The 24,531-nt window shown below is 41.2% G+C and overlaps 1 protein-coding gene across 3 annotated transcripts in view; it reads right to left on the bottom strand.

Moving 5' to 3' along the window:
• The window catches only part of MAP9 (microtubule associated protein 9), a 38,144-nt gene extending 29,001 nt beyond the window's left edge, over positions 1-9,143 (bottom strand). For all 3 annotated transcript variants that reach the window (XM_082638062.1, XM_082638063.1, XM_082638064.1), the window contains exons 1-4: positions 9,036-9,143; positions 7,288-7,435; positions 6,456-6,540; positions 4,837-5,154 (exon numbers count right to left, since the gene is read on the bottom strand). In XM_082638062.1, the coding sequence (XP_082494188.1) occupies positions 4,837-5,154; positions 6,456-6,540; positions 7,288-7,362 (478 nt within the window). In that variant the 5' untranslated portion in view covers positions 7,363-7,435; positions 9,036-9,143. The remainder of the gene's footprint in view (positions 1-4,836; positions 5,155-6,455; positions 6,541-7,287; positions 7,436-9,035) is intronic.
• Between the last annotated feature and the right edge of the window lie 15,388 nt (positions 9,144-24,531).

Here is a 24,531-nt window from a genome sequence, read left to right as displayed (position 1 = left end):
GCTCCCCATCAGCCAGTCTTACAGAATAAAAAGCTCATTGCCTCTGAACAATATAAAATGTTTCATGGTTTTGTCCCTGGCTACCTGTGCTGCCTTATCACTGACACACCCTCTTAGTAATCTGTCCTGAAATGCTGGGCTCACTGTCCTTCTGCAGCTGTGCCACATCCCTCCTGCCACCAGAGCTTGCCAGCCAAGCTCTCCCTCTGCCTAGGATGTCCACTTCCTCTTTCTCCTCCTGACAAATGTTTGCCTGTCTTTGGAACCTCAGTTTTAGCAGAATATTGTGTAATGCCTGGTTTTGAGTCATTTTTTATTGTAAGAACACTTAATAGGAGGTCCACCCTCTTAACAAATTTTCAAGTGCACATTACAGTGTTTTTAGCTAAAGACACAATGCCATAAAGCAGAGCTCTAGAATTTATTCATCTTGCATAACTGAAACTTTACATCTGTTGACTAGCAACTCCCATTTCTCTCTCCCTCCAGCCCCTCATAACCACCATTCTACCCACTCTCTGTATGGGTTGCCTATTTCTGATATTTCATATTTGAATCCTGCTCTGACACTTATTAGCATTGTAAACTTACACGAATCAGATAACTGTCACACACTCCAGTTTTCCTATAGGTAGAATTAGCTGAGATTTCCTAAAGTGCTCATGGGACTTGAGTAAGATAATACATACAAAGCACACAACACAGTGTCTGACACATGGGAAGTGCTCAATGAATATCAATGATTATATAGACATTTCCTGTTCTGGTTTGTCCAACACTCCTGTTTTCTTTTTGGGTATCCTCTCCTCCTTTCTATCCATGTGATTCTGGTGGGTTAATAAATATCTCCTCCATACCTCAGTGAGAATGATGGGCACGTGATGCAGCCCCCTCCTTCCTGTGCAGCTTATCACAGAAACTCCATTTCCCCTGACCACAGCAGGCAGTCAGGAGGTAAGGATTTTTCTACTTGGAGTTGGTGGATGTGCCTTTAAGGCCATGGACCTAGAAGGATGTGATCTAGAGACCGCTAGTGGCATTCTCTGCTGCCAAGTGAAGGGCTGTCTGAGACAAAGAAACCAAATGACAGAAAAATGGACCAGGGGATGGAGTAAATGGGGCAGTGACAGTGCAGGAGGAGAGAATGAGAGGGTCAGGGAGGGAGGACAAAAGTAAAAAGAGAGAATCCTGATGATATAGAAATACCGATTCTCTACACTTAATCACACCTAAAGCAAGGACTTCTGACATCCATGCTCAACATAGATATAAACTCTTTCCACTGATGTTTGAATTGGGTCATTTGTATCTGACAGTCCTGACTACAGGTACTATTATTTGTCAGTTATATCTATTAACACCAGCTCCTCTAGGAAGCCTTCCCTAATGCCCTCAGGTAAATTTAAATGCCCACTTTCCTGTGTTCTTACTATACCTTTTATACACCTTCCCACCAAATTGTAAAGTCTTTGCTATGGTCTGAATGTTTGTGTCCCCACCCAATTCTTATGTTGAAATCTTAACCCCAAAAGTGACGTGTTAGGAAGTGAGGCCTTTGGGAGGTGATTAAGTCATGAGGGTAGAATCTTCATGAATGGGATTAATTCCCTTAAAACAATGCTCTACAAAGCTCCTTTGCCCTTTCCACCACAAAAAGATACAATGAGAAGCCTGAAACCCGGAAGAGGGCCCTATCCAACCATGTGAGCCCTGTGATTTCAGACTTCCAGCCTCCAGAACTGTAAGAAACAGGTTTCTGTTGGTTATAATCTACCCAGTCTGTGGTATTCAGTTACAGCAGACCGAACGGACTAAGACAGTATTGGAGGGTTGGTACTAGGTCTTTGTAATGCCGCAGTGATAGCTACTATCACAGTGCTTGTAACAGTGAAACATATCGTACCCACAATAAATATGTGGGATAAATAAAATGATCTGCTTATGAACAAATGCTGAATAATAAAATGAATAGTAAAAGCATTTATAGAGTACTTAATTTATGCCAAGATTGCTCTAAGCACTTCAAATACATGAACTCAATTTAATTGCCTCAAACCCCTAGTGGTGGTTCAACTATTGTCTCCATTTTACAGATAAATAAAATGAGGAACAAAGAGGCCATGTGCCCATAGTCATAAACTCTAGTTTGTGGGATTAAAGCAGGAGCACCCAGACTCCAATGCTAATGGAATCAAGGTTCTCCTGCTTTAAAGTTAAAATAAAAACAGCATAACCTGTAAAAATTACTTTCTACAATCACTACCAATGTGACCATTACCTGATAAAAGTGAAAGAGTTTGATTATTGTACTAGTTACAGAAGACAAGCAGGAACAAAGGAAAATTTCAGGTTCTAATATTTTTATAAAGGATTAAGTGATACTCAGCAATATCTCATCACATTAAAAATATTAAGTTCTAAACTCTGTAAGAAAAAAAAAGTCTAAAAATTTAGAGGATAAAGCCAAGTTCATTAACCACTTTCCTTCTTTAATGAATGAATTATTCATTTATTCATTTATACATTCAAATATTTAATGAATTCTACATGCCAGGCACTAACCAGCAACCTCAACTTTTTTCTTCAACTTGAATAACCTAGGAATAATGATTTTAATATATTTTATACCAAAATTCCACTTCCAGAAGCATCATCAAGTTTTCAGAAAAAAAAAATACATCTATACATTATCAAAATGTTTTCTTTTACAATCAAATGTAAATGATTACTTGTTTTGGTAATTTTTTTTTATCGTACATATACTGAATTGCAAATGGTTAATGATTGTTTAAAAATACAGTATTGCACATTTAGAATCCTGAGCTATCTTGTGGTCAAAATACAGTATATCTCCATTCATTTTAATTTCTCACAGGTTTTAAAAAAGGTATTAAATGGGTGGATTATTGCTGATTATCTACCATAAAGTTCTAATTATATACTTCTATCTATATCAGACTAATTTTTAGCTTCTATAATATGCTCACATTTTCTTATTAACCTAATGAAAAGCTTTTTAGAATCAGGACAAATAGAATAAACGTAATCCATAAAAATAGGTTTTTAAACTCAACTAAGACTAGGAAACACTGCATACTCTTTCTTGAAGATTCACCGTGCATATGTCTTTAGTAACACTTCCAAGAAGTTCATAAAGAAATTGGTTTAAAATTCCTATAACTCTATGTTTTCCCCTCAACACCAATGAACAAACTGTGGAACATACTTTGGGAAATGGTGATGTAATAGATTATTCACTGTTTGATTACATTTCCCTTCTCCCCATTTTTGATTTTACTCAGTACACTGGGAAGGTACATTTTAGCAAGTTAATTCTGTTTCATTAGGCCTTGTGCTTACACTTTTGTAGAAGTTTATAGTTTGAGACATACTTCAGTAGATTCTTAAAACAATTCTGTAGGAAAGGAGAGCAGGTTTCCTCCCCATACCCCCCCATGAAGACAGTGAGGCTTACCCTACGGCTGAGGTCACACATAATTAACTTGCAGTAGCTTTTCCCCTAGTATCCCTACTTGCTCATATCTTCTCCTCATTTGAAAGTGGATGGAATTTTGGGGGTGGAAAAAGGAGTGTCTGAACTATAGCTCTGCCTAAGGTTACCAGTGCTGTTACATAAAGTATGAAATACTTACCAGCACCATATTTAATGACGATATGGAGGAAAGAGGTTTTTGTGAAGGTTAGCATCAACTACTATTTTTTTTTTCTATAGAACAGAAAAAGACTGGAAGACTCCAAATCCTTAAACTTCTATGCCCTTGTTTCTGCATGACAGCCCAGGGGATGTCACAGCAGTTGGTGCCTGCTTCACTCCATCTCTGCTGCACTATGCACAGAGCTCAGTAGAACTGTGGAGAAACTACTGTAATCACACCAGGAACATCCTCACAGAAAATTGAGTTTTAGTGGATTTTCCTGGGGAACAGAGAAACCAAATGGAGATTCTCTTTTCTTAAGGAAAGTCTGGAGACTTAAACAATGACAGCAACAACACCTCCCCCCACTACCCCCTTCAAATATACAAATGCAAAAATATTCTGGCAAATGGCTGTATGGAAATGATTGTTTTAAGGACTAGCTCCAATGCTGCTATAACCCTGCTGTGTGGAGTGTGAGATGGATTAGAAAGGATTCCATTGTAGTTCCACTGCTAAAAACAAAATTGGAGCTCACAGGCCTAAGCAAGGCTGAACCCAGGAGCTTTGGAGCCACAGCTGTGGATGACTGAAGGTACTTTGGCCAGCTATCAGGCAGTAGCAGAGATACAATACTGAATGTACACCTGGACATCAGAATTATGGTTTTTCTCTATGGTTCTATTATTTTTATTTATATCTGTAAAATTGAAAAGTTAAGTCTGATTTTTTTTCTTAAATATCTACTAGCCACCATAAGCAGTGGTTAAGAATCCACCTGCCACTGTGGGGGACACAGGTTCGTTCCCTGGTCTGGGAAGATCCCACATGCCACGGAGCAACTAATCACATGCACCACAACTACTGAGCCTGTGCTCTAGAACCCGTGAGCCACAGCTACTGAACCCATGCAGCACAACTACTAAAGCCCGCATGCTCCACAACAAGAGAAGCCACCACAATGAGAAGCCCGTGCACTGCAATGAAGAGTAACCCCCGCTCTCCACAACTAGATAAAGCCAGTGAGCGGCAACGAAGACCCAACGCAGCCAAATATAAATAATAAATAAATAAATAAAAATTTAAAAGAATCTCTTAGCTACCATATAAAAGTATTTTGTGACTGATTATCTTAAAATAAATTTTCAAGAAATGTAATTACAGTAACCTAACAAATTACCTGAAGATGCGCTTTTGATTGGAAGAATTTTAGGTTTTGTTGCCATTTTAATTTTCTCTTTTTCAGTTTCTTGTTGTTTATTTTGAGATTCAGATAAGGGATTTACAATCATGCCTTTACCACCATCAGGTGCCATCTCATCGTTTTTGATAGAGACGACTGGCTCATCTTTCCTCACATCATTCATTGATTTCTTGGTTTTCAAAAAAGACAGTTTTGGAGAATTCTTTTCTTCATCATCTGATATATGAAAATCATTAATCCTTTTCTTAACTGAATTTTCATCTACTGAGGTGTCAGAAAATTCACCTAAGGAAACTGAAAAATAGAAGAGAAAAAATATTTTCAATAGTATATTTTAAAGTTTTGAAGATTACATCAATCAAAAAGATTACCTTAAAGACTGGAAATGAATTTACAACTGTGAATAGATTTGCAGCCCTACAAAACAGCTAACTTTGGCAGGTTTTACTGGCATTTGTAAAATAAAAATTTCAGTTTCATTAATTTATTCAAAACTTACTTATTGAGTATGAATAGTTTGTCAAGCCAAGCACTGTGCTTGCCCTGAGAAAAGTCCTTCAAAAGTTCTTCAAAGTAATAATCAGCCATGGACATTTAAATTAGATTTTGGACTCTAAATCTTTTCTATTTTTTTCAAAAACTTCATAAAATCAATAATATTTGTAAATGGAAGAATTTGCTAATAATGGTTTTTCATAAAAATTTTGGAACTGCAATTCCATCCATACCACAGTATTAGATTTTACTATGAGAAGAATAATAAAGAATGCTAACTGAACTATAAAGCAATGATTTAACTATTGTTCTGATTACTTTTACAGAGAACATTGAGAGTTATTCACTGAAAGTATAAAACACTGAATTTCAAGTTTAGAATTTTGTATGTTTATCCTGAAATGTAAAATATTAATATTTTACATAATCAAAAGAAACCAAATTAACCATACAGTACTGATATACTGGGTTTTTTAAACTGATTCCCTTTCACAGCCAAAAAACCCTTGATTTATAAAAAAGCATTATAAAAGTGATCCTAACGTGCACAAAGTTTAGTTCTATGGGCCCTAGTTATTACCTTATAGGGTTGACCTTAAAGATGAACTTGTTATCTCCAATGTGGTTTACCACTAACAAGCAAATCTGCTGTCAGTTAAATTTTATTTTCATACACACATTCAGAAGAAAACCAAGGACAATCATACAACTTCTTTAAAATTAAATTACTCATTAAAAAGTTGGAGGGCTTCCCTCCTGCCACAGTGTTTGAGAGTTCGCCTGCTGATGCAGAGGACACGGGTTCGTGCCCCGGTCTGGGAAGATCCCACCAGCTGCAGAGCAGCTGGGTCCGTGAGCTATGATCACTGAGCGCGCGCATCCAGAGCCTGTGCTCCACAACAAGAGAGGCCACAACAGTGAAATGCCCACGTACCGCAAAAAAAAAAAAAAAAAAAAAGAAAAAAGAAAAGTTGGAGATCTAAAACCTGTGAGTTCATAAGTATTATTTCAACATAGTGATTTTTTTGCAGAGTTAGGCTAAACCTAACTAAAGAAGCAAAAAGAAAAGAAGTGGTTTACTTTCCCATGTTCACACATACCAATCTCATCACTGTCAAAGTCATCTGAGTATTCAGAACTTCTTTGTCTGGCTGAGCGAGCTGTAATTGCTTTTATTAGTTCATCCTGAAATGAAATAATTAAAATCAATTTCTACCCAAATGTGGAGGTCTCATATATTGAATTCATTCTTTAAACAAATAATGCTTGATTAATAACTGCCTTAAAACTTAAGTTTCATTCATTTAACAGATATTCACTGAAAGCCTACCTTATGCCATGCACCCAACCCCTAAGACTCAATGCAGAACATCACAGACAATTCCTTTCCTCATGGAGCTTTGGGTTAAATTAAAGAAGACAGACAACACCAAGCAAATTAATTGAAGGACTCAATTTAGACAGGGTTCATTATAATTTGGCATTATGGAAGAAACTGGTATTCTTTATGATCTTTTTTTTTCAGCATATTGCTGTTAACAGATGTAATCAATACTGCAAATTTAGAGGCTGAGTTCAAAATTGTAGTGACTGGACAGAGAAAGCCTAAATGTTATAATGTTACACCAGGGGGGGAAAAAACAATTTTTATATGAAAATGGCAATTAGAAGCTGCTATTCAACTTATAAAAGCTAATTTAACTTTTTAATATAGTAAGAACCTAGTATTGAGTTTAGTCTGGTAGTCTTAAAGCCACACAGAAGAGTTGGTAATACTGGAGCCCAAATACAATCATCTACAAAATTTCAAAAGAAACATAGATTTACTCCAGCTTTACATAGGACTGTTGTATTGAATGGAAGCACTTTCAAGTCCAATATTCCTAATACAGTGTTTACCTGGTAAAATCATTCAAAATAAAAATACTTTACCTGGAAAGTAGTTCTTTTGGTGACTTTTGGACTCTTTGTATATGCCAAAGTTGTGCTAAAAACTTCATCAGACATAGTGTTTATTTTAATTCTCTAATTTTATAAAATGGCTAACAAATGATAGGGATAATTCAACCTCTGATGGTGGCTGAAATATATAAAAAACAAATCAGACTTTTTTTCATGCTTGAGAATTTCCATTACTACACTTAGTACTCCCTCCCTGACCCCAAAGCCAAACTAAAACCAGAAAAGCATCATATGAACATTGAGTTATATCTTCACTTTTAAGTAGCAGAGTAATAAACAGAGTTCTTGTAAAGAAAAAGCAAATTCTACCAACAAACTTGTTTTCAGAAAAATAAACTTCAAACTGAAGTTATCCAAAAATATTTCTACAACTATTTTATTATCCTAAATAAGTTTTACAATTATTGCACTCATTTAAATAATGAGTGCAATAGGTTGTTGCCAATTGAAATAGAAACTTTTTCACCTCTCTTCCATTCAAAAAGTATAATATAGCCTACAAAACAGCCATACTTATTTAAAAGGCTACAAAGAAGACGATTGTCAGCATAAAGTACAGCAACGTTCCCCAACCTTTTTGGCACCAGGGACCAGTTTCGTGGAAGAAAATTTTTCCACAGATGGTGGGTGGGGGGGAATTGTTCGGGCGGTAATGCAAGCGATGGGGAGCGATAGGGGTCGGCAGATGAAGCTTCGCTCACTCGCCCGCCGTTCACCCACTGCTGTGCGGTCCAGTTCCTCATTCCTAACAGGGGTCTGCGGCCTGGGGTTGGGGGCCTCTGAAGTACAGAAGTCCCCCACATACCAGTGAGTTCCATTCTAAGATTGTGTTTGTAAGTCCAATTTGTTCGTAAGTCCAAGAAATTTAGCCTAGGTACCCAACAGTAGTACAGTACAACAGCTGGCATACAGGGGCCGGCATCAAGTGAACAGGCAAGAAGAGTTACTGACTGGACGAGGGAGAGGAGGAGGGAGACGGTAGAGCTGAAGGATTGTCAGCAATAGGAGACGGAGGGCGAGCTGCAATTTCACTCACGCCTGACTTTGATGGCACATGTTCTCCTTCCTGGCTGCCTTCAATTCTATCTACCCTCTTGCTTCCGGGGATCCTGGGCTTGAAATAAAGATACCGAACTACTGTGCCCTATAAAGTACTGTAAAGTACACAAAAGCACAACCACTTGTAGAGGACGCACACACGTGACAGTGTACACCAGACACATGAACTAACGTACGTGATTGGACATGAGGATGCAGGTTCGCATCTTTTAAAGTTCGCAACTTGAAGGTTCATAGGTAGGGGACTTAGTGTACATAACTAAGAACATAACCTTTTTTTTTTTTAAGTTTACATACAGTGCTGGGAAAGAAAAAGATCGTAAATAGTGATATTTTTCCAGCCACTCTTCCCTCTCACAAGTGTTGAAATACTATTAGATAAAACAAAAAGAAGCTTCTGCGATGGACTGCATTAAAATCTCTGTTAAATGGTCCTGTGGACGTTTCCAGTGCTCCAGGAGGAGGCTGCTCACTCTCCCCGCCGCCCTCAGCAGCGCGGGGCGGGGGACTGCTCCGACCCGGCCAGGTGGCGCCCTGTCCCTGCCCGCTCTGCCCCGCGTGGCCGACCAAGCACCCGCCACCAGCCAGGTCGGTGCACAGCCGAGCGCCGCCTCCGCCCCGATTCTCCACAACCCGCAAGTCCCGCGTTCTGTACTCACTGCATTCCTGCGGATGTCTCCCCGCGACCGGAGGAACCAGCTGTTGGCCCGTCTCCTGGGCCTGCGCCTGGCTGCTCTCAGAGACCAACTCTGCAGTGAGCGAGGAGGCGGTACTAAGAACGGAGGTGGGAAGCAGTTGCTAGGAAACAGCGTCTCCGGGAGGAAGTGACATACGGCGCCGCAGGTCTCTCGGGTACCTAACACCGCCCTACAGCCCTCCGTGTCACTGGTGCAACCGCCCAGACGAAGGAAATGACATCAGCCTTCTGGGTCTGGGGAGAAGGGCGCTTTATCGGCCGCCTGTGCTTCAGTCATTACCTAGGAGACAGGACCTGTCCAGCTCCCACCTGCGCGCTGAGAGCTGGCGCTTGTCAGTGGCGTTAAGATCTTCAGCCGCACAAAGCACATCCATCGTTTTGCCACAGTTGTTAGAGACATGAAGTTCTGTGAATCGAGGTAGTGCACTAACGGACTAGTGCACTGACAGACGGGTCAGAATAGCAAGATAGAGACGTTTGCAGGCTCAGGAGTCCAACTGCGCGTTTGAATCCTGGTGCACCTCCCTCTGTCCATGTGACGTCCTGCAAGTTAACGTCTGGACACCCCAGTTTCCTCTTTTGTAAAATAAATAAATAAAGATAATAATATTAATAGCCAACTTAAGAGCGTTGCTGTCAGTATTGAATGAAATCATGCAGATGGAATATTTGGAAGAGTGCCTGGGATTGCATTCTGTCAATGTTAGATACTCTCTTTGTGCAACTCAGCCACAAAGGGCCTGGATAGAAGTCACCCCTTGTCGACACAGCTGAAAACCCATTCCGAGTGTTTCTTTAATGTAAAGTTCCCCGCTTTGTATATGTACTCAGTGGATAATCTGGCTAAAATCAAACCAGTCCACAAAATGATCTAATAGGCAGAGGACTGTGTGCTGATAAGGTAACCAAAATCAACATCACTTAATTAGCATAGGTAATCCTTAAACAAATAAACAAAGACTTTTCTTTAAAGACTTTAAAATAGCAAGGATTTCTACTTTTTTTTTTTAATTTAGAAGAAGCTCAATCCTAAATTGTCTGAATGCAGTTATTATTCATTGACAAGTAATTAAACTTGTTGCCGGTATTTTTCCCCTGACTCTGAAATTTATTTTCACTTGTTCAACAATTATTCATAAACAAATCACATTGAGATATAAGTTTAATAAATCAATGTGTTGAGAAACCAAATGTGCATAACAAGAAATACGAAATTTAGTGTAAAAAACAACCTATGCTTTTAACAATATGTGCAGTGCAATTTTTTAAATACCATGTTCAGTTTATGCTCAACTTGTCCTTGTTTGAAAAACTCATTTTGATCAACATTTGCTTAACTTTGATGTTTTCAAACATTTTTGGATGTCTGCATCAAAGATTTTTCATTCACCACTTACTGTTAACTTTCTGACCCATATAAGTTATTAATCAACAAATATGATTCCATCATAGTACCTGTGTCTACAAAGAAAGGACAATGTCCACATTTTCCTTATATGTGGAGTACTAATTTGCTTATGTTGAAATATTTATATTCATTCAAAATGCTCTGTTCATTCTTTTCATCCATTTGGCTAATATAGTTTTCACTTAGATATGGCTTAAGAAAATAAAATTCAAAAAGATATTAATAAAAAGAGCCTTTAAGGAAAGAGTCTATCTTTTTTTACAGAACCCACTAGATTTATATTTTTAACTTCATTCAAAATAATTAATACAGGATATAAAAGCTATATCATACATAGCTGTAGTAAATAAGACAGTTAACCTGAACTAGTTAATTTCTTACAAGCCCTAAAGCACAATGTCTTTCCACTATTATGTTAAGCCGCAGAATATCATGCACTTTATTAATATTTTCAGGTAGCTTCAGTATAATAATATGTTAATAATGACATTATATAAACCTGAATTAATAACATGATGTTTTCTGATGTATAGTTTGCAATAAATAACTGTTGAATGAATGAATGAAATCAAGAATAAACAAATAGCATTTAAAGCTGAAAAATAATTTTTGAAACATTCCTATAAAAGCTCATGGATATTCACCTAAGAAAATGAAAACACTCCAACAGACAAAATTTCAGTAGCCTATGTAACATTTTCTCTATATTTCACTTTTCTAATATGTATTTGATCACAGAAGTATTTGCCTAGCAACCTTTTTTGAGTTTACTACTCTTTTCATTTCCAAACTTTGCCTTCATTCATTCATTCAATAAGTAAGTATACCCATAACATTTTGGGTCAGATTTGGTGAGTTCCAAGGTAAAGAAGACTACGTCCCTGCCTGGGGATCCTGTAGACTAGAGAGAGCTAGAAGGCTGAGTAAACACATAATGACTGTACACTGTGAGAATTTCTCTATAGGAATACAAAGTAAGAAGCTCTCAAGAGAGAAAAATTCTTCCTGGAGGTTCTAAAGAGTTTTCACAGAGAAAGTGAATTCAAGTTGATTAATGGATTTAGAAGATAAGAAAGAATTTTAAGCAGAGGAAATGGTCTATGAATATGGAGGCTAACACTGTTCTATCTGAGAGGCAAGGAGGGGAGTGAGAAGCTCCACTTCCAGATCAAGAAGGAAATGAAAAGTGACTCTTCAAAATTTCCCTGCCTTCACAAGAACAGGCAAATTGTTAATGTCTTTTGACTGGCAGTTAGAGAAAATTGATCTTGAACTCACAGGCAGGTTGAAAACATACAGCACGTGTCTAACATCTTGAGAAGTATGCTACAAAAGCAAATCCCTCTGGGTGTCAATTGATAAAGATTATACTTGCATTAAACATTGAATACCTATGTTGTCAGAGGATAGGAGAAAGAGCCCAGATTCAAGTGCACTTACCAATCAATACCAGGGCCGATTTGTGGGAGAAGAACAGCAAGAAGCTTATAGAAGGTGAATATCAGAATCTTGAAGAAAGACAAACATGATGAACTACACTGGCCATCTTTAGTCAAATATAGCAGTATGTATTCTTTTGGGCTGTTAAGCAGACATACATGAATACAGCAAGAGAAGCATGATTCCTCATAATTCAAAATCAGAAGTTGTAATTCAAACAAGTACCTACAGTGTGATTTTTTTCCCCCATGTTAGTTTACAACTGCATCCAGCTAAGAGATGCAAATGTGACTGGGAGAGAAAGCACTTCCACTGCCTGAAAAGGCTTGTGTTCTGTGCAGTAATCCTATGTGTCTTCTGAAAGTGAGAGGAAAGGAATTTCAGGCATGATGTACTTTCTCTGTAAAAAAACAAAACAAAACAAAACAAAAAAATCATCCCCAAAGGAAGTAGGACTTCGTGAATTGTTCCTGAGCTCGGCAATATTCTTGCATCTTCAGCTAAATGAAGAGACAGACTTAGGTTAATTCCCTAGGGTAACTAGAAGTCAATGTCTTTAAGACTGTTGCAAGGCTTGCATCCTACTGGGTAAAACATACGGATTTTTGCAAGCTACTAGGAGGAATGGGAGAACATACCAAAGACTGGGAGACTGACCTTAGGCCAGTGACCGAGAGATGAAAGCATTGGGGAAGGACTGGTCTTTTCGAGACTTATATGGGCTACAGTTGAAATGCTTCTCCATAAGGTGTTTGACCAAGAATGGTTAAGACACAAGTTTTCACCCCTCCTAGCAGAAACAATTCCTTTCCTATGTACAAGGCCTTTCTTCACATCCATGTGTACCAAGGCCAGGCACGGACGTTTCAGTGAAGAGTAATATTAGGAAGGATGGAATACCCACTGCAATTAGAGGTCTGGTGATCTTCAGCTGAGCGTTGCCAAGGGCGGTATGAAATGGCAAGTGAAACCGTTTGTGAAAACAATTCGTAGGAAGAGGCTTTGTGTTACCGAGTTAGACCTGTTTCTCCTCCACGGAGAGTAGGGCGTACTTACTGTATATAGCAGAGAAGGTCTAGGTGCAGAGACCTTTCCTTAGGTGGATGATCAAATGGAAATCAAGTGCATGGGGAGCCCTGTTAAAGGGATAGCCAAGCAAGATAAGAGGAGTCACTTGAAAAATGCACTCATCTTAGGGTAGCTGGTACATGCAATTACTGTGTGAAATCTGTATCCTGCGAGCTGCTCTCTTTAGGCCATGGGTATTCAGATGCATGCTAGATATCAGAAATTTCATACATTGTATTGATTCACCACGTGAAACTCTTCAGTCACACTGGAAACAGGTTACTATTCGTCTGACAGCCTGCACTACAATGGTTTCCTCAGCTTAGTTTATAGTTGCCTTCAAGTAAGAAGTGCAAGCCTGAATTGCCTAGGAAGTGTTTCCACTATTAAAAGGCCCATATTCCAACCAGTAAATATTTTTGTCATCTCCAACTGAGACAAAAGGAATTTCATTCACAGTGTACAGTCTCTGTCAAAGAGTCCCCACCAGAGGAAGCAGAGTGTGAGAATGTTTGCAGAGCTCTGAAATACTCTTCGTCTTCAGCCGAATGACGAGAAGGGCTCAGCTTGGTTTCCTAGTGTGTCTAGAGACGAATGCCTTTAAGTGTGTATGAAAGGCTGGTGTCCTACTGGTAAAACATATGTGAGTATACCTAGCCACAAAGAGGATGGTTGAGAAGACATTGACCTCTGTGGAGACGCACTTTCACACTTGGATAATGAGAGAAGAGCTGTGGGTGTAAGACTTATATATCTGCTGCTTCTATGACCTAAAATGAACACCCTCCTCCCTGTGGTGTTTAACTGAGAATGAGAGGGAAAAGCGTACAACCAGCCAAAGAGAAGTAGTTTCCTTTCTGAAGCAGAAAGCCTTTCTGCAATGCTATGTGAAGGGCCTTGTGTTCCAGGTGGGTGAGAAAAAGGTAATGTTACAGAAGGAAAAATTCGCAGTGTGCGTGGAGACCAGGCAGTGCCCAGGGGAGTTTTACCAATGGCAGCTTTCATTGCGAACGTTGACAGTTTAGTGGAAGTATTTGAAAGGCCGAATCCTTAGTGTTACCTGGTTAGACCTGTCTCTCTTACACGGAGAGAAGGGCTTGCTTACTAGGTACTGCAGGGAAAGACTAGGTGCAGATACCTCTCCTTAGGTGGATGATGAAATGAAAGTCAAGTGCATGGGGAGCCCTGTTAAAGGGACAACCTGGCAAATTATGAAGAGGCACTTTAAAAATGCACTCATCTCAGCGTACATGATAGAATCATCTAGAGTGAAGGCTGTGTGAAATGTGTATCCTATGAGCTGTTCTCCAAAGGCCATGGGTAAGTCTGATGCATGCTAGATCTCAGAAACTTCACACATTGTATTCATTCACCTTTTGAAACTCTTTGCTTACTTTGGAATAAGGCTACAATTCCTCTGGCAGACCTACACAATGACGGTTTCCCCACGTTAGTTTATATCTGTAAGAGGAGCAAGGGTGAGTCAGCTAGAAAGTGCTTCCACTGCCTTAAAAGATCTGTATTTCGACCAGAAAATATTTTTTGTCTTTTCAAATTGAGAAGAAGGGAAATACAGGCACTGTGTACTGTCTCTGTCAGAGAGTCTCTGTCAAAGAGTCATCCACAGAGGGAGCAGTGTGTGAGAATGGCTGTAGAGTTCTACAACACTCTTCATTTCAGCCGAATGACAAAAAGCACTCAGCTTATTTTCCTAGGGTAACTACAGAAAAATGCATTTTACTTTGTTTGAAAGGCTGGTGTCCTACTGGTAAAATATATGTGAGTTTTCAAGCCAAAAGAAGGATGGTTGAGAAGACACCAACCTCTGTGGAGATGGACTATCATGCTTGGATCACGCTAGGAGAGCTGTAGGCATAGGGCTTTGGTCGCTGCTGCTTCTAGGGCCTAACCTGAACACCCTCCTCCCGGTGGTATTTAACTTAGAATGGTAGGGAAAAAACTTCAAACTGCCACAAAGAAGTACCTTCCTTTCAGAAGGAGAAAATCTTTCTTCAATGCTATATGAAGGGCCTTCTCTTCCAGATGGCTGAGAAAAAGATAATATTACAAAAGGAGAAATTCGCACTGTTCGTGGAATCCTGGGGATTCTCAGAGGAGTTTTGCCGAGGGTAGCTTTCATTGTGAACGTTGACCGTTTGGTGGAAGCATTTGCAAGGACAAGTTTAATCTTGCCTGGTTAGACCTGTCTCTCGTACATGGAGGCTAGGACTTGCTTACTGGATACTGCAGGGAAAGTCTAGGTGCAGAGCTATCGCCTTAGGTGGAGGATCAAATGTAAGGCAAGTGCATGGGGACCACTGTTAAAGGGAAAACCTGGAAAATAAGAAGAAGCACTCATCTCAGCATAAAAGGTAGAATCCTCTAGAGTGATGACTGTGTGAAATGAGTATCCTACGAGCTGCACTCCGAAGGCCAAGTGGGAGTCTGATGCAAACGAGATTTCAGAAATTTCACACATTGTATCATTTCAGCCATTGAAATATTTTGGGCACTTTGGAATAATGCTAGAATTCCGGCTTGCATACACTCTATTGCAGAGAAAGTCTAGGATCAGCACTCTATCTTTTGGGGGATGACCATGTAGAGGTCAAGTACCTGGAGAGCTCTGTTAAATCGACAGTCCAAGCAAGATGTGAAGAGCCACTTGAAAAATGCATTTATCTTCATGTACCCGGTAGAAGCAAACACTCTGTGAAATGTGTATCCTGCGAGCTGCTCTCCTTAGGTCATGGGTGATTCAGAGGCACTCTCGATTTTAGAAATTTCACACACTGTATTGATTCGGAATGTGAAACTCCTCAGTCACAATGGAACAGGCTACTATTCGCCCGGCAAGCCGGCACTACAATGGTCTCCTCTCCTTAGTTCAAAGCTGCCTTCAGGTAGGAGGTGCAAGCCTGTGTTGGCTACACAGTGTTTCCTCTATGTAAAAAGGCACCTTTCCGGAACAGTAAATTTTGTTGTCCTGTCACAAGGAGACAAACGGGATTTCACTCACGGTGTACTGTCTCTGTCATGGAGTCCCCACCAGAGGAAGCAGGATGGGTGGGTGAAATGTTGCAGAGCTCTGAAATACACTTCGTCTTCAGCCTAAAGATGAGAAGCACTCAGTTTACTTTCCTAGGGTGAGTAGAGGTAAATTCCTTTAGTTTGCATGAAAGGCTGGTATCCAACTGGTAAAATATGTGTGAGATTTCCTAGACTGAAGGAGGATGGTTGAGAAGACAACGATCTCAGTGGAGAGGGACTTTGTGCTTGGCTCAAGAAAGAGCTTTATGTATAGGGCTTTGGTCTCTGCTGATTTTATAGCTTAAGCTGAACACCCTCCTCCCTGTGGAATTTAACTGAGAATGACAGGAAAAAGCATTCCAACTGCCAAGGGGAAGGACTTTTATTCGTGAGGCAGAAAGCCTTTTTGAAATGCCATCTGATGGGACTTGCTTCCTGGCAGGTGAGAAAAAGGTAATGTTAGAGAAGGAGAAATTCCCACTCTGTGTGGAGCCCTGGCATTGCTCAAAGGAGTTTTGCCGAGGGCAGCTTTCATTGGGAATGTTGACCACTGCTGGAATCATTTGAAAGGCCGAGTCTTTAGTGTTACTTGGGGAGACCTGTCTCTTACACAGAGAGTAGGGCTTGCTTTCTGGGAACTGCAGGGAATTCTACGTGCCGAGCCCTCTCCTTAGGTGGATGATCTAATGGAAGTCAAGTACGTGGGGGTGCCCTTAAGGGCACAAAAAGGCATATTAACAAGAGGCACTTGAAACCAGCACTCACCACAGTGAGCACGGTAGCATGGCCTACAGTGAAGGATGTGTAAAATGTGTATCCTACGAGCTGCTCTCTGAAGGCCATGGGGGAGCCTGATGTATGCTACATCTCAGAATCTTCACACATTGGGTTGAATCCACTTTGGAAACTCTTCGGTCACTTTGAATAAGGCAAAAATTCCACTGGCAATGCTTCATTACCACGGTTTCCTCAGGTTTATGGTACAGGTGAGGGTACGGAAAACTGTTAGGGTCAGGGTATGTGTTACGGCACAGGTTAGTGTTAGTGTATGGGTTAGGATTAGGGTACAGGTTACGGTAAGGTGTAGGGTTAGGTTTAGGATTAGGTTTAGGGTTAGGGTTAGTGTTAGCTAAAGGGTAAGGTTTAGGGTACAGGTGAGGGTACAGAAATGTGTTAGGGTCAGGGTACGTGTTAGGTCACGGGTTAGTCTTAGTGTACGGGTTAGGATTAGGGTACGGGTTAGGGTAAGGTGTAGGGTTAGGGTTAGGGTTAAGTTTAGGGTTAAGGTTATGGTTAGCGAATGGTAAGGTTTAGGGTACTGGTGAGGCTATGGAAACATGCTAGTGTCAGGGTACGTGTTAGGGTAGGGGTTAGTGTTAGTGTACGCTTTAGGATTAGTGTATGTGTTAGGGTAAGGAGTAGGGTTAGGGTTAGGGTTAGGTTTAAGGTTAGGTTTAGGGTTAGAGTAAGATGTAGCATTAGGGTTAGGGTTAGGTTTAGCGAACAGGTAAGTTTTAGCGTACAGGTGAGGGTACAATAGCGTGTTAGGGTCAGGGTACGTGTTAGGGCACGGGTTGGTGTTAGTGTACGTGTTAGGATTAGGGTGCGGTTCAGGGTAAGGCGTAGGGTTTGGGTTAGGGATAGGGTTAGGGTTTAGGGTTAGGCTTAGGGTCAGGATTTAGGGTTAAGTATAGGGTTAGTGTTAGGGTTAGGATTAGGGTTAGGGTCTAGGTTTAGGGTTAGTGTTAGGGTTAAGGTTAGGGTTAGGAATAGTCCTAGGGTTAGGGTTAGGGTTTAGGGTTAGGGTTAGAGTTAGGGTTAGGGGGGTTCGATTTAGGGTACAGGTTACACTATGACAACGGGTTAGTGTAAGTGTACGTGTTAGGCTATGTGTTAGTGTATGGGTTAGGATTGTTAGTAAAGCGGCTGGAATGGCCAACACGAACAGCAGAAGTGGAAAATCGAGGTGCACTTTAGAAAGCTTTTCCGACCACATGGTGTACCATCCTCTCGTTTACCTGTTCATTTTTTAGCTGTACGAAGATTCCCTTAAACCTGGAGAGTTGGGACCCCTGGAACGGATATCACGCAATATTGCTTTAAATGGTCTGCATTTGCTCTCCCAACCTCACCAATCCTCTCAGCCCCAAGTGTCCAGCCTTATGTCTCATCCAGCTCTGGGTGTAGATGTTGTCAATCCAGGTTGCATCACAGCCCCTGAACGAATTTTGTAAGAAATTCTCACTCTTTCACTGTCTTTGTGTTTTGTTTTTGAAATTTATTTTTATAATAGAATTTCACTGGTTTTCACTGCTGTGTTTATGCTGCTCTACATACACTTGATTCCTTTATGGAGACATATAAATACATAGGTTTTAAGATTCTTACTTGTCAGATATATTCGTCTTCGGTGAATAGGTGGTGTTGTGTCCAGTTCATTGAGCAAGGAGTAGGTCTTGTCTATTACATATTTGGTCTTTGGAATGGTTTCTGTGCTAATTTCAAACTCTGGTTTTACGCATCACCCTACATCACCTTTCCCCTTAAGCAGGCATAAGTATGTTTCCTAAATGTGTAACTCTTTTCTCTTTTGTAATTCAGTTCATGTGTAGCCATGTTTATATTCCCTCTATAAGTGATATCTTACAATACGTTTCTTTTTCTGTGTGACATATTTCACTTAGAAACTTCATACCAAAATCCACTCATTATGCTGCTACTGGCCTTATGACATTGATTTTATGGCTGAGTGACATTACATTCTACATAAGTACCACAACTTCTTTATCCTTTTTTTTTCTTTCCTGGGATATTTAAAGTGTACCGAAGTCGAGGTTCTTGTAAACAGAGCAGCCCTAAACTTTGGGGTGCCTGTTTCTTTTTTATTTTTAGTCTTCACAAGTTATATGCCCGTGAGTGGAAGCGCCCTATGTTCTGTAGCTCTGTTTTTTAGATGTTTTAGGAAACAGCATACACTTCTCCAGAGTGGCTCTTGGAAATTTATACCCTGCCCATCAGCATAACAATGCTCCCTGTTCTCCATGGCCTGTCCTGCATTTCTTGTTTTTACAATTTTTTCAGATGGCCCTTTTGACCAGTGGGAAGTGAGACTTCTTTGTTCTGCGGATTTGCATTACCCGCTTGCTTGGTTGGCCAAAAAGTGCATATGCGTTTTTTCCTGAATATATTCAGGAAAAAACGCATACGCCCTTTTTGTCCAAGTGCATCATTGTCGAAGTTCTTCTGCTTTTCATGTGCTTTAAAGGCAATTGCAATCTACTTCTTGAAATCTGTTTCCTGCAATTCTGCCTTGTATTCAGATCCTCTTTGTTGCCTTACCTCAACATATTTTTGGACGTTAGTTATCATTTATAACTCTTCAAGTTTGTGAATTGCACTGCCCCTGAGCTCCATTTATCAACTCTCTTTTTTGTGAGCTGGCTGCAAACTTGCACGATTGCTTCAGGCCCTATTCTGGTTCCGGGGGGGGCAGGCTGAGCCTTTGGTTAATTTTTCTTCCTGATGGGAAATTAGAGTGACATGTGCCTGTCAAAACTCCTACAGCTAGTCTCTCAATGGTTCCCCCTCTTCCCTTTCATCCTCCACACAAATTGCAAACTGTGTGAAACAGGAGGTTAAAGGCGCTGATTCTCCAAGTTGGGAGATTTTTAGTAACGTGGCTGGAATGGCGAACCCAAGCACCAGGAGATCAAAAATGAGGTGCATTTTACACACCTTTCCCGATCACACAGTGTACAGTCCTCTGGGTTTCCCATGCATGTTTTCTCTGTAGGAAGATTCCCTTGAGCCTACAGATTTGGGACCCATGGATTGGGTACCAGGCAGTATTACTTGAAAAGGTCTGCATTTCCTCACCCAACCTCACTAATATCTCTTAGCGTGAATAGTTTCCAGCCTTATATCTCATCCTGCTGTGGGTCTAGATGTGTTCAATCCATGTTGCATCATAGCCCTTGAGCAAAATTTGTAAGAATTTTTCTGTCTGTCTTTTTTTAAAATTTATTATTATACTGGTTACAGCTGATTTTCAAAGCTCTGTTTTTTGCTGCTGTACATCCACTTGATTCACATACTGAGAGACATCAATAAGTTCTTTTTCAGATTCTTACCAGTCGTATATAGTATTTTCCGGTGACTTGAGTGTGCTGAGTGCAGTTCTTTGAGGTACGTGTAGACCTTGTCGATTACCAATTTGGTACTTGGAATGGTATCTTTGCTAATTTCAACCTCCTGGATAATGCCTCACCCCTCCCCACCTTTCCCCTTTAACAGCCTTATGTGTGTTTTCTACATATTTTACTCTGTTTCTGTTTTGTAATTTATTTCATGTGTAGCCATTTTTGATTCCACCTTTAAGTGACATCTTATGAAATGTGTCTTTTTCTTTCTGACATATGTCACTTAGAATGATCGTACATAACTCCTCCGGAGTTGTTGCAAATGGCCTTATTTCATTGATTTCCGGCTGAGTAATATTCCACTCTACATAAGTACCACATCTTTTTTATCCATTTTATCCTTCCAGGGACATTTAGGTTATATCCAAGTGGAGGCTCTTTGTAACAGAGAGGTGGTAAACGTTGGTGTGCCTGTGTCCTGTCGATTTTTGTTTTTCCCAAGATATACGCCCATGAGTGCAAGTGCCCTATGCTCTGTAGCTCATTTTTCAGATGTTTTAGTAAACACAATACACTTCTCCAGAGTGGCCATTGGCCATTTACATTTCCACTATCAGCCTCACAGGGCTCCCTTTTCTCCTCGCCCTGTCCTGAATTTCTGGTGTCTACACTTTATGACGATGGCTCTTCTGATTAATGGGAAGTGATACATTTCGTAATATTGATTTCCAGTGCCCACCTGTTTGGTTGGCTAAAAAGGGTGTATGCCCTTTCCTTGAATATATTCAGAAAAAATGCATACGCCCTCTTTGGCCAGCTGCATCGTTGGCAATGTTCAACCCCTTTGCTTGTGCTTTAATGGCGAGTCGTTTCTACCTCTTCAAATCCGTTTCCTTCCATTCTCCCTTGCTTACAAGTCCTTTTGTGTGACTTACCTCAAGACATTTTTTGACGATAGATATTTACAACTCTGCAGTTTCATGAATTTTCGTGCCCCTGAGTTCAATTTTTTCAACTAGTGTTTTTGGAAACTGGCCACAAAACAGTGGGATTTCCTCTAGCCCTATTCTGTTTCCATGGGCAATCCTAGCCTTTGGTGAATTCGTCTTCCTGATTGGAAATTAGAGTGACATGTGCCTGTCCAAGCACCTAGGACTTGTCTCTCATTGTTTCTCATCCTTCCGCTTCATCCTCTGGACAAATCCCAAACTGTGTGCAACAGGATGTTGATGGTGCTGACATCCCCAAGTGAGGAGATTGTTAGGAAAGATGCTGGAGGGGTGAACCCGAGCACCAGGAGATGAGGTGCCTTTTCCAAACTCTTCCTGATCAAACGGTGTACCATCCTCTGTATGTGACAGGCATGTTTTAGCAGTAGGAAGGGTCCCGTGCATGTAAGGAGAACACCAGGGATTTTTCCAAATCAGTGCCTCCCCGAACCCCAAACTGGGGAATTTTTAAGCTACAGCTACACGTGTGTTCATTAAGGGCCTTGGGAAGTAGACAGAGTCCGAACTTTAGATGACTGAAGTCTTCAGGGTCAGAAGCGCTCACCATCGGCTTCCCTTAGGTTACATTTTAGCTGTCATTGATAGATGATGTCGATAAAAAATATCTATTCTTTTTCAGATTATTTCCCCTTATAGGTTATTGTGAAATATTGAGCATAGTTTCCTGTGCTATACAGTAGTTCCTTGTTGATGATCTATTTTATACATAGCAGTGTGTATGTGTTAATCCCAAACTGTTAATTTATCCCTCCTCCCATCTTTCCCCTTTGGTAATAATAAATTATAAGATTTTATACTTCTCAGAAATGGGGGAGCTGAAAGAGAGTTATAATTCTCAATGGAAAAGCATTCAAAACAAGACTGAAGTTTCAGCCAAGTGTATTAGATGTACACCCTTGGAAAGAAATCACTTCATTTCTCTAATGTTGACCTGACAAATAAGACAAACGTCTTCACTGAACTTGCTTATAATAAAGTGATGGAAATATCAAATGGAAGTCTTAGAAACATCTTATGTTACCCGAGCCTTATACACTGTTCTATGTTAATTACAGTTTGGCTCACACATCTGTTCATTGAAGTTACAATGTTCTCAATTTCTGTTACTGATCCTCCAGAGTGGGCCCCAGCAAGGGTCCCCCTGCCCAGTGTCATTGGAGCCAACAGATCAAGACTGAGTTTGGTTCAGAAGCAAAGGAAACTTTATATTTTGCAAAGAGAATGGAGAGGTGAGAGCATGCACTCCCCCACGGGCTGTGGGCTGGGCTGCTGTGTAGGGATCCCAGCAGCGTCAGCGGGAGGGAGGGGACGGAGCTCTCGAGGGCCGGGTTGGCTGCAGCTCAGGCTCTATGTCGCGGAGTCTGCATGGGGCCTCACGAGCTGAGGTGTCAACCCAGCCATTTTGCACTAGGAAATCGGGTCTGAAGTGCTGGGTGTGGGACCTCTGCATGTGGAACCCTAGGAGCACGTGAAATTAGACAAAGCACAAACGAAAAAATGGTTAGACTTTATTTTATTGTCCAGATTCTATTTTTATCTCCCAGGAATTTTTAATGGGCTTTGCCGGAGACAAACACCTCCTCTTCTTTTTGTCCCATTCCTCATTCTTGGGGTGCTGAGGGTGCAGACCCCTCTTCTGTAACTGCTTCATGCTGAGTTGGGAGTCCTCATACGTGGGGGGGAGGGGCAGAACTTCTCCCCAGAAGCCTCCAGGTGGCGTTGATTGTCCCCAGGCCTCCTGCCTCACTGCTCGTCCACCTGAGCACCAGCATTGGAAGTGTTATAGATTCTAATGACCTTTAAGGGTCTAGGAAAGAGATGCGCAAAGACGCTGGGGGGGCAGGTTTTACCCCGCCCTATATTTTTTCGGCCACCTTAGGCTGACGGTTTCTGCCAGCCTAGATGATCTGACCAGTAGTCTGTGCTTTCTTCAATTAGGCCCCTGAATTAATGTACAAAGAACAACAGGTGTCAGAGTCCTGCCTGCTCAACTCCCAGACAGTCCAGCATCGGTGGTGATCCAGGACCATGACGGCCACTGAGTCAACGGCCTTTTGAAGTAGACAGGAGTCCAGCTGGTCTTATTGGCCACCGTCACCACGGTGTCTGTAGGCTTTTCTCTGGTGAAAGCCTGATATACCGTTCCCCCGCCAAGCTTATTAGCTCCCCTCTGGGTGCAGTAAGTCCTGCAAGTAGTAGTCTGCTCTTTCGGGGCACACTCTTGTTGTTTTCTGAGAGAAACTCCAGGTCAAGTGATGGTCACACAAGTCGTCATGGGGGCCCATTGCCCCCGTTTGTCTCTCAGGAGGTTGGAGTTGGAGGGCCTCCTCACTCGAGGTCAGTGTGTCTACGGAGCGACCCCTGCAACTTCAGGGCATGATGGGTGGTTAGGATCACCACGTTGGGGTCCTTTTCCCTTAGGAGGGAACTGGCCTTGAGGGCTGCTGATTTCCAGGTTTTTAGATACCCCCAGTATCCTGGCCTGATGGGGTGGTGGGCAAAGCCCTTGGTGACCATAGTTTATACTACCTGAAGGACATTCTTGTATTGCTCCATTTCAAGTGGTCCCAGTTTTTGCACTAAGGCTCCAAGGGCGATTCACCTTTGACTGGGAATGTAAAGGTCAAAGGGCTTAGCTAAATTAGGGAGTTCCAGGGCAAGGGTCTGAATTAACTGCTCTTTCCATTCTTGAAAGGCTGCTTCTGGATTCTATTCAAAAGGATCATCATCTTTTCATGTCAGTGTTTCATATAGAGGCCCAGCTATTAGACTGTAGTTAGGGATCCAGATGTAGCAAACCTCGGCCTCCCCAGGAACCCCTAAGCTGTCTTCTAGTTTTAGAAGAGGTAAGGCTGCAAATGGCTTCTTCCCTTTCCCGGGATGGGCTTCTCCGAACATCTGTGAGAATGAAGACCAGGCAGGTCACCTTAGCCTGGGATCTTTGAGCCTTCATATTGGACACCTTCTATCCTTTCTTGGCTAGGTAGCTCAGAGGCGTCCTTAGTAGGGCTGGCGATCAGAATGTCATCTGCATATTGAAGGAGTGTTCCCTTTTACAGAGATAGAAATTTTAGGTCTTTAGCTAACGTTTCCCCAAAGGTGGTGTGGGAATTTTTGAACCCTTGGGGCAGGACGGCCCAGCACTATTGTTTTTGTTATATGTTGAGTCCTGCCACTCACAAGCCAAAATTTCTTGTGACTCTTGGACTAATGGAATACAGAAGAAGGCATTATTGAAGTCTAATACAGAGTACCGTGTCCTGGTGGATGGTAGAATGACCAACAGGGTGTAGGAATTAGGAACTACTGGATGTATACCTTCGGTGGCTTCACTGACTGTCCTGACATTCTTTACAAGGTCCC

Source organism: Mesoplodon mirus (genome assembly GCF_964341445.2).
Source record: "Mesoplodon mirus genome assembly, chromosome: 2".
NCBI lineage: Eukaryota > Metazoa > Chordata > Mammalia > Artiodactyla > Ziphiidae > Mesoplodon > Mesoplodon mirus.
The sequence above is the reverse complement of the archived record's forward strand: the minus strand, read 5'-3'. Positions and strand labels throughout refer to the sequence as shown.